General features: G+C 41.5%; 1 protein-coding gene across 1 annotated transcript; it reads left to right on the top strand.

Moving 5' to 3' along the window:
* The first annotated feature begins 4,013 nt into the window (after positions 1-4,013).
* On the top strand, positions 4,014-6,755 carry irx3a (iroquois homeobox 3a). The gene is made up of 2 exons (XM_020646684.3): positions 4,014-4,529; positions 5,135-6,755. The coding sequence occupies exons 1-2, from the start codon at positions 4,311-4,313 to the stop codon at positions 6,200-6,202; spliced, it is 1,287 nt and encodes a 428-aa protein (XP_020502340.1). The 5' UTR covers positions 4,014-4,310; the 3' UTR covers positions 6,203-6,755.
* The last annotated feature ends 6,290 nt before the right edge of the window (positions 6,756-13,045 follow it).

The following is a 13,045-nucleotide window of genomic DNA, read 5'->3' as shown; positions in this document are numbered from 1 at the left end:
ATACTTCACTTTGCCACTAATGCAAATCAAAGTTAGACTATCTATTTAATATGCATGATTGGTTGGTGTAATGTAATTAAAATTATACCATTTAAATTATCCCAACAGTGAAAAAATTAAACTTTAAATGTATTTTCAAAGTACACTTGCTTCTGCTGCTAAGAACAATTAATTTTAGAAAGTAATTCATTTATTGGATTAAGCCTCGCTGTTCTTTAAACACTTCAAGATTTATTGGACCTTTATTTCACCCTAATGGGACATGAGTTTGGAAAGGCATATTTAGAGAGTGAATGTGTTTCACTGTTAGATTTTTATTCTTAGGTTGGCCACAAATTTAAGTTTGAATCCGTAGAGACATTTCTGATTAACAACTGCACTTTTGTATTTTCTCTAGAGTGGGAAAAAAAGGCTTTGTAATAAAAAAATCCAATATGATAACAAATTAATTTTTCCACACATATGTTCTGTCATTTGACTATTCTGTTAGATTTGGATTCAACTGACAGGTTGCTTTTCTTGATCATATTTAAAGAGCTTTAAATCCCTCCACTGCACTATTTCATGCAGAATATTTACAGCCACAGATGCTGCACATTGAACTGAAGATGCAAAGGAAACAAGCCCTGCTGCTTTTTTTGGTGAATGTCCCCGAGACATGCTAAAACAATACAGGAGCTGATTTGTCAACCAAATCAACACATCTTAAAAGTCTCTCTCTCTGTGAATCTCTCTCTTCTCCTCCTCACACTTCGTCACACTCTTCAAACTAGTACAACAAGCATCCAGGGGTCATTAATTATGTTTTCTTTTCAATCCCTCACTCGTCTCTGTAATTAAACGATGTTGATCAGTGAGGACTCCCTTAAATTGATTCCACGTGTGATAAGAGACGTGTTAGTTTTTTTTTTAATTTCTTTTTTTTTTTTGACACCGGGGCTTTAAAGATCAAAATATGTAATTTGAAGTGCCTCTGTTTGAAGCCTTTGATCCTGCGTGTTTTGCACAGCCTCGGTTCATCATTTGCGACGTGTCGCTGGTGCCCTGTGTATTGCATAAGGAACTACTGTTGAGCGATAGGCCGTGTATGTTTGCTTATGAGTTTGTGAAATTGTGTCATCTGCATAATTACCGTCAAAGAGCTCTCGACTAAAAAGCCCTCAAGTCACTCGTGTGTGATTGCCCTCTTTCACAAATTAAGCTGCGTGCATCCAGTCATAGTAGCAGAAAAAAATGGTCCGAATAAAATGTAAAAGTAGAAATAAGAAGTAAGAGTGATTTGAATTGTATCGATAGTAGCCTAATGATAATTGCAGGCTACTGGGATTCGAGGAAAAGATAAAATAATTTTGTTTGGTCCACATTTCAGATTTTATTTTTATATTTTGTTGTGTTAAAATGTGTCCTTTTCCTATAGTGTGTCTGTTAGTGGCCAAGGTGGTGTGTGTGTGTGTGTGTGTGTGTGTGTGTGTGTGTGTGTGTGTGTGTGTGTATGTGTGTGTGTGTGTGTGTGTGTGTATACGGAAGTCAAGCAGAGGTTAGTTTACTGTTTACTGAGACTCTCTTTGGGAGAGAGCGAGGGGAGCGCAGTCTTAATGTTTTTATGGTCACGCCAGTTTCCCGGGTCGGTGTGAAAGTGTTAAGTTAGTGCGTGGCGCGTTTGATTGGAGGCAATAAATCAGACGCAGACCTTGGCGTGGGTGGAGTGAGGAGGGGTGGGGGGCGTCCGAGCGACAGGGCCCCGGAGATGAGACACGTGTCCATCCGGAGTCGGAGCGCTGCTTAGCGGACACCGGCAGGCAAACACCCCGCAGGACTCGCAGATTTATACACTGACTTCTAACGTTTATCACACATCGGCCACGTTGTATCCCTCTCTCTCTCTTCTCCTTTTCTTCTCTCTTGTCCTACTATATTGTTATTTTAGTTTTTTTTCTCTTCTTTACCTTCATTTCCCTCTCCTTTTAACTCGTTATGCTGCTGTGTATCTTACAGTCAAATACCACACTTATCTTTAACCACTCATCACTTCACTGTCTGGACCCCCTCAATTTGCACGTCAATCTTATGAGTGTGTGTGTGCGCGCGCATGTGTGTGCGCGTGCGCGTGTCTGCGCGAGCGTGTGTGTGTGTGTGTGTGTGTGTGTGTGTGTGTGTGTGTGTGTGTGTGTGCGCGCGCACGTGTGTGTGATCGTGCTATTGACTGCTATGTAGTGATTACCATTCCGGTCGGATGGCACCAGCAAGCCGCTGTAATTAATAACCTCATAATCCGGGTTGGGGTGGATGTCGACGCAGAACACACACAGATCCAGGACAGTTTTACAGAAACAAGGCGTCTCCGTATGGGTAGCTTCATATGAGAAATTATAGCTGCTATTATCCCTCCCAGACAATGATAACTATCTGCTTCCAAAGAAGATTAAAGGTTTATACAAGTTCGGGATTCTGGGAAACGCAGATCGCATTATCAAAACTTAACTGAGTTTGATGGGATTTTATCGCGCTGTCAATAATACATAAAGATTATTCCATATTCAAATAAAGTGCGTGTAATAATAATTCTACCTCTGCGGTTGTTTTGCAAACGATTAACAAAACAGATGCTGGTACAAAATGGGGTTGAAATGCGATTATTACTGTCCCGTACACACTCTGATATTGGTTCTTGGAATTTCAATTCTGACTCACTTGTTTTGTTTTAATCTGTATTATTTACAAGAAACATAGGTTGTATCAATCAAATTTGTCAAATTGATTTCTTAAAGTGCAGTCTGTCCGGATGATCGCTTTGTTTTGAGTGGATTAAGAACCGTTATTTAAAACCATTTATTTGTTGACTTAAGCTTCACCTCGAGCGAGCTGTTTATTTTTGCATTCTATATTATTATTGATGCTGCTTTATTTTTTAATTGTTATTCATAATATCAGCTTTTTTCCTATTTATAATTGTTTTTTATTATAAGACTATTGTTTTAGTCTGATGTTCTTCACACATTTTTATTTGTTTATCCTGTGTATTGAAATCCGGATTTTCTCTGGAATATACATCTTCCCAGCCCAATCCACTGAAATGTTTATTACTATACGATTGTTTGGTGTTTTACACTTAGTCTTCATTAACAGTGTAATGCGCCTATCAGCTCTCTCTTTGATGTCAAGGGGCTACATGCGACCTGTTTGATGTCTTAAATTAATGAATGAATGAGTCCGATTCTCCCCTGCACTCCAGAGCCCAAGACACCCCAGAGCCGGTGTGAGAAAACACAGCTTTGAGCCAGGGATGAAGCGATAAATAAAAGGTGTGTGTAACCTGTGATCACTGGTCATTACAAGGCAGCACAACCGGCGGTAGTTAGAAACACATCATTATTAATAATTCCCTTTCTTTCTTTGTGATTTATACGTTTAGCCTATAAACAAAGACACATTGTTTTTTTTAAATGTAGGATGCGTTCCGATTCTCAAAAATGTGTGAAAACTCTTTCCTTTAACTAAAAAAATATATTTAAAAAACTGTCTAAAGTGGCCTTAAACTTCATCTTAATTTATCGATGGAATTTTATTTTTTGAACAAATGTCCTCTTGTGGTTTCCAAGTTGACTCCTTCAAAGAAAAGTTTCCTTTGTATTTGTGTGTGAAAGGGAAACTGCAGACAAAAAAAGGAAGTTAATCAGTCACTCACACCGAAATGCTTGCTGCTGTGCAAATGGCCAAAATTGTGAATTAACACGAAAAGATGTGGTAGGACAGACGCGAAGAAATAACAAGTGGAATACATTGGCGAGCCATAAAATGAGATTTGAAATCCCATTCAAATAAGAGCTCGCGACGTCAGGGCACTTATCCGAGAGAGAGATAGAAAGAGAGAGAGAGAGAGCGTGTGTCTGTGTGTGAGTTAGAGAGAGAGAGCGAGAGAGAGAGAGAGAGAGAAAGAGGGAGGGAGGTAGAGAGAGGCTGTTTGGTGTGTGGTGTATATGAGAGGGGTGAGATTTGAGAAATAGGAGGGGCTTCTAAACGACTAGAAATGTCAATCTGAGCAAGGGAGTCCCAATAATCTAAAGCAATCTGTAAGGACCTGACCTTAGTCCATCCAGATCAATAGGGAAGTGAGGGTGGAAAGAAGAAGACAGAGGAAGAAATAAGGGGCGCAACCGGATCGTTTACACTGGCTGTTCCCGAGGAAATATAGACTTCCCTTGCTTGCACCTTTTGTTGCTCACATGCTCACACTGTAAAAGTGGATATCGAGGCAATTCCCTTGCTTTGTGTGATCGCAGCAGACTTTTTCCCTCCCTTTTCCTACCACCATGTCTTTCCCGCAGCTGGGATATCAGTACATCCGACCGATATACCCGCCGGAGCGCCAGGGGATCGCCAGCAATGCCCGGTCCGGGACAGAGCTCAGTCCGTCCGGCGCGCTCTCCAACGTCCTCTCAACCATGTATGGATCTCCTTTCGCCGCAGCAGCGCAGGGCTATGGAGCGTTTCTGCCCTACTCGAACGAAATATCAATTTTCAATCAATTGGTGAGTCACCCAGCTTTCTCTTCACTAGTCAATAAGTTTTCCGTGACACTTTAAAACGTATATAAAGAACTAAACAGGCCTTCAGCAGCACTTTTTTTTAGTCTGAACTTTTAGAGCGACGCGACAAAACTTCGCCGCTGAATCGTTCGAGAAATCTGGTTAAAAGTGGTTAAAAAGTAACACATTCACAAGTTGTGCTTTGGGTGAATTGTTGCCTCATAATGTCCTGAAAGTGATAGAGTTAATGATATGATGCAAAGTGTTGTGGGTGGTGCACATGTAAAGGTGTGGAATATGCAAAGTGAATAAAAGTCAAGTCTTGTCCGTAAGTTGTTTCGTTTTAAATAGATTAGGACTCTTTTTTTTTCTTCTTTCATTTATAAAACTTGTGCTTCGAAATATATATATTTTTTTTATTGTAGTTTAGAAAATATAACAAGTGTTTAGTTTGTGTATAGTTTAATATTTAGGTTACATCTTTGTTCTGTTATTAGCCTACTTTAAATCCATATGTCATCATCTGAGTGAAGAGCAATTATTGATAAAGTATCATGATGCATTATTATTTGAAGTCTAATGAATCTCTCTGATTCTCTGTGTTTCAGGGTGCTCAGTATGAACTAAAAGACAGTCCCGGGGTCCAGCACCCAGGGTTTGCCCATCATCACCCTGCTTTTTACCCATATGGCCAGTATCAGTTTGGTGACCCGTCCAGACCCAAAAACGCCACCCGGGAGAGCACCAGCACCCTGAAGGCCTGGCTTAGCGAGCACCGCAAGAATCCCTACCCAACCAAAGGCGAGAAGATCATGCTGGCCATCATCACCAAAATGACCCTCACCCAGGTGTCCACTTGGTTCGCCAACGCCAGGAGGAGGCTAAAGAAGGAGAACAAGATGACCTGGGCGCCACGGAACCGGACAGACGAAGAGGGGAATGTTTATACGAGCGATCACGAGGGGGAGGAGGGCGACAAGAGGGAGGACGAGGAGGAGATCGACCTGGAGAACATCGACACGGAGAATATCGAGAACAAGGACGACTTGGACGACCAAGACGACCTGCATTCAGATCTTAAACTAGACGGGAGGAGTGACTCTGAGATTTCTGACGGCTATGAGGATTTACAAGGGCCTGAGCAGAGGTTTCTAAAAGCGGTGGCGAAGGAGAGCAAGGACGTGGAGAGAGGAGGAGAGCACTTCCATAGCCACCACCATCACCATCATCTTCACCACGCGTCTTTGGACACCAAAGCGTCACAACCAAACGGGGAACCCCTCAAACTGAACCCCGTGTCCGTAAACTCACCCCCCTCAGAAAACAACCCTGCCCCGGCCCAGAAGCCAAAGATCTGGTCTTTGGCAGAGACAGCCACTGCCCCTGACAATCCGCGGAAATCGCCACAAATGAACGGCAGCAACTCCGCAGGGCCGGCCGCGCAGACCATAATCGCCCCTCACAGACTAATCTCTTCTTGTCCTGTTGGAAAAATCCAGAACTGGACGAACAGAGCATTCTCGGCACACCAGCTGGCTTTACTGAACTCAAACCATTATCTTGGACTGGCAAACCAGGCCTCTGCAGCCGGCTTGGCCCTCTACAGCAGCAGGCAAACGGAGGACAAGAGTCATAGTTCAGAGACTGCAGTCACAGGTACATGTCCCCGACACTGAGACGCGCATGTGTAAATAACTACAGAGACAAAGACACTATAGTTCATTGCCTGTCATTAATTCCTCTATTTGTAGACCCTCTTTTGCATTTTTTTTCCCCTGTCAAAACATTGTTTTTGTTTTTTAGGCCACACAGATGAACAGTGTTACAATAATAGAGCTTGTGTGTGTGATGTGTGTGCGTGTGTGTGTGTGTGTGTGTGTGTGTGTGTGTGTGTGTGTGTGAGTGTGTGTGTGTGTGTGTGTGTGTGTGTGTGAATCTGCGTAGATAAAGGTCCGAGAGGATAGTTAAAACCTCACCAGAAAGCATTTAAGAATAAAAAGTCTTATATTGAGTTGGGTGAAAACTGTTCTTAATATTTGTGGCCCTTCTGTACTTTATTTGTTATGTGATATTAAGGCCCACGTGCTTGGGTTCAATGGTTTACAAAAATCCCTAAACACATTTTCAACACTGAATGCCAGGACGGGCTCTGATGATAATTATTGCGTTTTAATTTTCCGTTTTCATTTCCATCGCCACACTTTCATAGAAAGATCTAGTGCCTTTGGATGCAGAAACAAAGTTGTTAAAAACAGCTTTCCACCCAGTTCAAAGATAGTGAGGCTGTCAATTAGTGACATCTGGGAATTTTCCTTTTTGATGCCATATCACATTTTTCTTTTCCAAACGCCACATTTACCCAAATTAGCTTTTATTGTCAGATTTGTTTTATCCTTGTGCGTGTGTGTGCGCTTGTGTTTTTTTTTTTCCGTCAAGGCCTATGTTACACTTACTTGTTTGGTCATGCAAATGAGCTCAATGCAAATTCACTACAGACTCGTTTTTGAAAGGCAATTGTCACTTTTATATCACTTTGTGTTTTAGCTCTTCACGAGGCTATTATTAGTGTTTATTTTTTTGTTTGTTTTAGATCTTTTTTTTTTTTTTTTTTTACCCCTGATTATTTCAGGCCTAAGAACCATCTAAAAGCAACGTTGTTCTCTCGGTCCTCTCCTCTAAATAACCTTCCACCCATCCTCTTTTTTCCTTTATTTTAATTTGAATATGGAATGTAAAATAAGAATAATACATCTCTGTATACTTACATTGTAAGCATGTCCTGTGTAAAACTGCTAATGTAATAATGTATGAACCTGTAGTCTGTGAGTTTTCTTTTTTTTTTTGTAAGTTCTGTGAGGATTTGATGTTCAAATGTTTTTGTATATAAAGTTAAGAATATGTACATACTTGTGAACCAAATTGTACAAGAAAGTCTATATTTTGGCTAATAAATGAACTGCTGCAACTTTAAGAAATTGTTGGTTTTCTGGCCGAGGTGTTTTGACAGCTGCTTTTGATGGTGGCTGTTATTGTGCATTGCTGCTTGAATTGCAATGCTGTGGTGCGTTTGTGTGTGTGTGTGAGTGTGTGTGTATGTGTGTGTGTGTGTGTGTGTGTGTGTGTGTGTGTGTGTGTGTGTGCGGTGTGTGTGTGTGTGTGTGTGTTGGTGGACAGCCTGAGGCACAGACTTCATCCTCCGTGGCCGTGATAAGTAAATATTCGAGAGGGATTTATCACACTTTTGTAGTGGAGGGACTTAAGGCTAATTAGCCAGTATTGCGGCATACATTTGGATATTAATGTTGTGGGATTATCCGTATAGAGGCAGCACTGGTCGTGTTAAAATGAATCATTCTTTCATTAATTTTCCTCTGAAAATGTACGCTCCATAAAAGAGACTTTAGGTAATAAATGGCTGGAAGATTATCGTTGGTTAAAAGTGGTTCAGCTGATCCTAAAGATGGATTTTGGCTTTGCTGCTAAACTCCCAGATCTCATCATGCTCGATTTGTAATGCCTTCGCGCTCCGCACACATCATACATTTTCCTCAACTAGCCCTGTTCTGTTGTATAATTGTAATATATCGCACGCTGAATAACTAATAATAACATCATTTATTTTGTTTGCCCGTGATGTGATCATTTGCATGTGTGAGAGCTTATCAGAGGAAGTTTATGTAAACTTAGTGTTGGAGCTCCCTCTACAGTCACTAAGAGTCGGCAATGTTCACAGACACACATTCTGCTCATGTAGACTTCTTCCTTTTTTATTTACCCCATTCAATATTTATCTATCAGTTGTGATACTAAATTCGATAGCAATATTTTTTAACTGCATGTTTTACCCAATATCATAATTTTAAATATGTTTTAAAACCTTATTAGTGTGATTTAAATAATGCGAAATATAGACCGTGTGTAATAAATCACAAGGCTTGTTTTTGAAGCTTCCAAAAGCAAGAATCAATTTAAATCATTGATTTTAATATGCACGCATATGTTTCAGAATTATTCAAAGTAAAAATAAAAACTAAAGGGCATTTCAAAGTCTCAAGACAAACCCTTTGGCACATAGGCATAACATTGCAACTTGGCCATACAAGTTAAAAAATCTAGTGGATTAAACATAGTTTTTTTAATACTTCGTTAGTAGGCCTAGTTGAAGTATTAAAACACTTCATGGCTGCCATGCTTTTTCTAGGATTACAGGACTCCTCGTGTATTCTTTAAAGCGCACCCAGGCGGTTCACTTCTTAAAAAGAAGTTTAAATGACATAAAAAAAAAGAAAACATAAATGTACAAAAAAGTGAAGCAAAAAATCTGTAGAGATTGAATGCCGTCAACATTCCTATTATTTAAATTTCACCGAGATTATAAAACAAAATTCAGCATTTAAAAGGCTCATTTGAGACATGACAGCCTCAGTAATGCAAATTATTATTTTAAATCATATTCTTGAACAGGAGAAAATAAACGATGCTGGAAACATTAAAACAAAGGGGGACAAAGTTTGACTTTTCAAATGATCCATCTCAAGATGAAATAGACTCCTTTTCGTAGACACTGTTTTGTTCCACTCGTTTCTTAAACAATGTAATTGATTTTCATAGTTTAAAATTCAAACAGTTTTATTTAGGCCAAATAAAAGTAAGTATTTCTTTTTGAATCACGCAGCATGTCATGTGTCACACATTCCTCGACTCAGCTGGTCAACGAGGATACTATCTGGGGAAGTCTGTCGTGATGTAAAGCGCTGATTCTCTGGAGCCGTATCCACTCCAGATTTAGGATTTCATTTAAACAAACCCCAACGCGGCCCAGAGAAACACTGCGGACTCTTTTGTCGCTCCTCTCGCCATGTTGCCTTTCTATCAATTATCGTCCTTCAGAGCCTTTTCTGAGCGCGCGATGTATATTCATAAGTGACACCAGCTGATTGATGTGATAGTTTATTCTTCTCGTCTCTGCAAATTCTTACACTATTCTGTTTCAGAGGAAGTAACTTAGAATTGCCAGGATAACAATGACATCCATGATTAATAAACTTTAAATTAGGAGTATTTATGATAAAGTTTGAATTAAACCAATTAATTGAACAGATACTTGTCAGTCAATTTCTGTTATTGTGAGTTCAAAAGTATCAGCTTAGTGCCCCTTCTCATGAAATGTGTATTGATAAGAATAATCATGTCAGCTTTAAATATATATATACTAAAATGAATGTGGTCTGTGAGTTCAGCTAGCTGCATGTAAACATGCTGAACCTTATCATATACAAGGATGCTTTATTTCCTCACTGTTCACAGGATGTTTGCTCCTGTGGGGCCCAGAACAAGCCACCTCTTGATCATGAGGATTGGATTGAAATGCTACTGAAGGGCCAGTGATCGTGTGAGCAGCTCAGGGCCTCTCCTCTGATCAGTGCATGAAATTAGGGATTAAAAAGCCTCGGCAGAAACAAAGTAATCATGCCTGCTTATGTCGCCATACGTGTCCAACCTGCTCCCTGTTACAAAGAGCAAATGGAATGCATTAGCTAACATTTAGCTCTGAGCTACACAGGGACCATTTCCAGTGGGGCATGGTGTGTCACTCGTTTGCCTGCACGTTAAGTGGATGTTCTCCTGGCTAATGAGCAATAATCAACATTGACTCCTCTTCTTATTTCTGAGGTCCATGCTGTGTTAAATACTTAGAGTCTCAGGGGGCACACTGTGCCACTGAAGTAGCCTATTAAACTACCTAAAGAAGAACAGTAGTTTATTTAATACAAGACAGAGTGAGAAAACATGTTAAGATCAAATTCAAAATACACAACAGACTTTGAAAATAATAATTGAAATGGGGCATCATGCATTTTGCAGATTCAGATCTCCAACATTATAAAACATACAATCACAATAATACTCCCTTAGAAAATATTTTTGAAATAAGCGATAGTTCTGCAGTATTAGGAGTGTGAAAATGTTTTCAAATCGTGCATAAAATGTACTTCTTTTCCAGTCTAATCACATTGCATATGTTGTCCTGAGCACCTTTGTATACTCCTCTCTTTTATTCCCCGTACTCGAGGATCTGATCGCATATACAGCTACACTGGTGGAGAAGTAATGTGCCGTTAACAGCCATTTAGAAGGGGAAAAATCAGAGAAAGATGGAATCATTAAAATGAAATCTAATCCGTCTTTCGAGGCCTTCATTGATCTAATAGAAAGTGGACTGCAGTACCAGGCGGCTGAAAGGGCCCGGCCGATGGAGTCATCAGAGTATCACGTGTGAATGGGGAGAAACCGTGGAGTAAATAAACACTAGAGCGGCCCATTGGAGAGGGCCAGAGGTGCCCTCTGAAAGAGGAGGCCGCTGCAAATAAAGGGGGTCACTCTTGTGTTCACCCCTTCTGTTTTAGTAGCCCCAGCACCAGTGCCACCTCCTCCTCCTCCTTCTCCTCTCACCACCAGGCTGGACCGCTGTGACACACCCCCTCCTGCCACAGAGACAGACAAATGTCATCTCCTTTGTGGACCTAGTCAGGCTTAGAAGCGGCCCACTGTCTTTGTGCGGTGGGCTAATCCTTTTATGAGCCACTGTCGACCGCGCCCCCACCCAGCGCTCTGCCTGGGCCGGGAAAAAGGGGGTTGCCCTTTCTGCAAGCAACTCCTCGGCCTGAGTGTGTTAGCTGACCGCAGGAGGAACTGCTCTCAGGAACACATGTCCCACACACCACATACTTTCAAACACAGGCTTACAGGCCGCCGCGCTCCACGGCAACTTGTTACAGTGGTCGCACTCCGGAGCTGAAAGAAGAGAAGGTGGAAAGCTCAATTTTACCCCCTGCCAAAGATATGCGACTTCTGTGTCTCCTGCATGTTTTATGGCACATTCATTATTGAGAATGTAAGTGAAAGTGCACCAGCAACATGTTAAAGAATAGCCAGGGAGCAGGGTGAGAGGGGTTGTTGTGTTTCCCTGCTCTGAGCAAAAGGACAAAAGGCCCAGAAGGAGTGGCATTCTCTGGGGCCGAAGCAGGAGAGAGGGAGGGCACTGATTTCATGCCTTTTGTTGACGGAGGTTAGGGAGAGGAATTCTTTCACTGAATCCGAAAGGCAACAAGTGGGGTAGGGGGCGACAGGCCGACGGGCCAGAGGGAGAGGCGTAGAGGCTTTTGCCGTTCAGCCAGCTGAAAGATTGTGCTTTTCTCAGCCCCCTTCAGATCTTCAGACAGGCCCGAGTTACAGGGCAATTATGGAAATGCAGCTTTGAAGCCGAGCATAGCCTCCTTTCAGTTCTTCCTCAGGACAAAGCAAAGGCAATACAGGCTTTTCAAGCACCCTGCTCTATAAAACATGTCTCAGTCCCAATATGTTCGAAAACTTCTCTTTTCTTACTTTAACACTTTTGTAGTTAGTGTTGACATTTTAAAAAATGCTTTTGAATGAGTGTAAAAGAATGATCAGAACTTTGTGTTTTTTTTTAAATAGGAATAATATAGCAACATCTTTAGCATGCTACCAGGGATAAGCTGCAGTCACTTTACTGTGTCAATCTGCCTGTAAAGCATTTTCCAAGGAGATGAGCACAGGGGTGGGTTTATATAAAAAATGCCTGGCCTCATAGCTGCTTCCAACAGCTGTGCGCTTTTACCAGCCTGATGTCTCCTCTCACACGTCACTAACAGAGGCCCAGAAAACCAGCAGCCCTACGCTTTCTCAGCTTTGTACATTAGTCAGCGGTGTAGCACAGAATTTCGCCACCTCGTGTGAACTAATAAGACACATTTTCTCTGTCTTTTGAGAGGATCGCAGGAGAGTGATGTCTCTACATCACCCGACACAGCAGAGGCCTTGTACAACAGTGCCTTTACACTCTGAGCATATCTGACAAATGCCAATAGTCAGGCTTTCACTCATCACTGTTAATGAGAGGACATATTTTGGACGTTTCCAATATTTGTACAGACTTCATACATTATGAAGGCCCTTTTATTCACAGGAACAGGCGGAGAGGACAAGGGTGGTGTAGAGGTGGGGTTGTATTCACGACTCCTCAGGATTGGCTGACTGGTGAAGGGAACTTAATAAATTCTTCCTCCTTGGAACACTGTCAAACAAGTCCTTTCTTACATCTCCCATGAATACATTAGCAGCCAGCTTGATTGATTAGAGACCCTCGCGAGAGGGTGAACCGATGAACCGACTCCCCTGGTGTGATTAATAGACTTTATTAAGAGAGTCCTCTCCTTTTAATAATGGTAATGTATAAGGAGGCGTTTGGAGGGGGGGGGGATTGGGGGGTGCACAGGAAGTCTGACTATGATCACTAGTGCTGTCCCTCTCTTTGATCCACATCCGTTTTAGTACGAGTTAATTTTCACAACCTCCAACTGGCTGTATTCATCACCTCCCTATCAGTACCACACACCACATATGAGCTTCCCTTTATATACTGTTTGCATTTTAGAGACTGCATGCTGCCAATATGAAACTCTTTAAATAGTCTCTCTTGAGTAATATGAGGAGCT

The sequence above is a fragment of the Labrus bergylta genome, chromosome 3 (assembly GCF_963930695.1).
Source record: "Labrus bergylta chromosome 3, fLabBer1.1, whole genome shotgun sequence".
In the NCBI taxonomy this organism is placed as follows: domain Eukaryota; kingdom Metazoa; phylum Chordata; class Actinopteri; order Labriformes; family Labridae; genus Labrus; species Labrus bergylta.
Note: the sequence above shows the minus strand (reverse complement) of the source record. Positions and strands in the feature narration are given on the sequence as shown.

Bases quoted from the DNA above. Each gene is read 5' to 3' on its own strand.
- irx3a (XM_020646684.3), top strand. From the start codon at position 4,311: ATGTCTTTCCCGCAGCTGGGATATCAGTACATCCGACCGATATACCCG. The intron at 4,530-5,134 runs GTGAGTCACCCA...TCTGTGTTTCAG, and splicing joins TATCAATTTTCAATCAATTG to GGTGCTCAGTATGAACTAAA.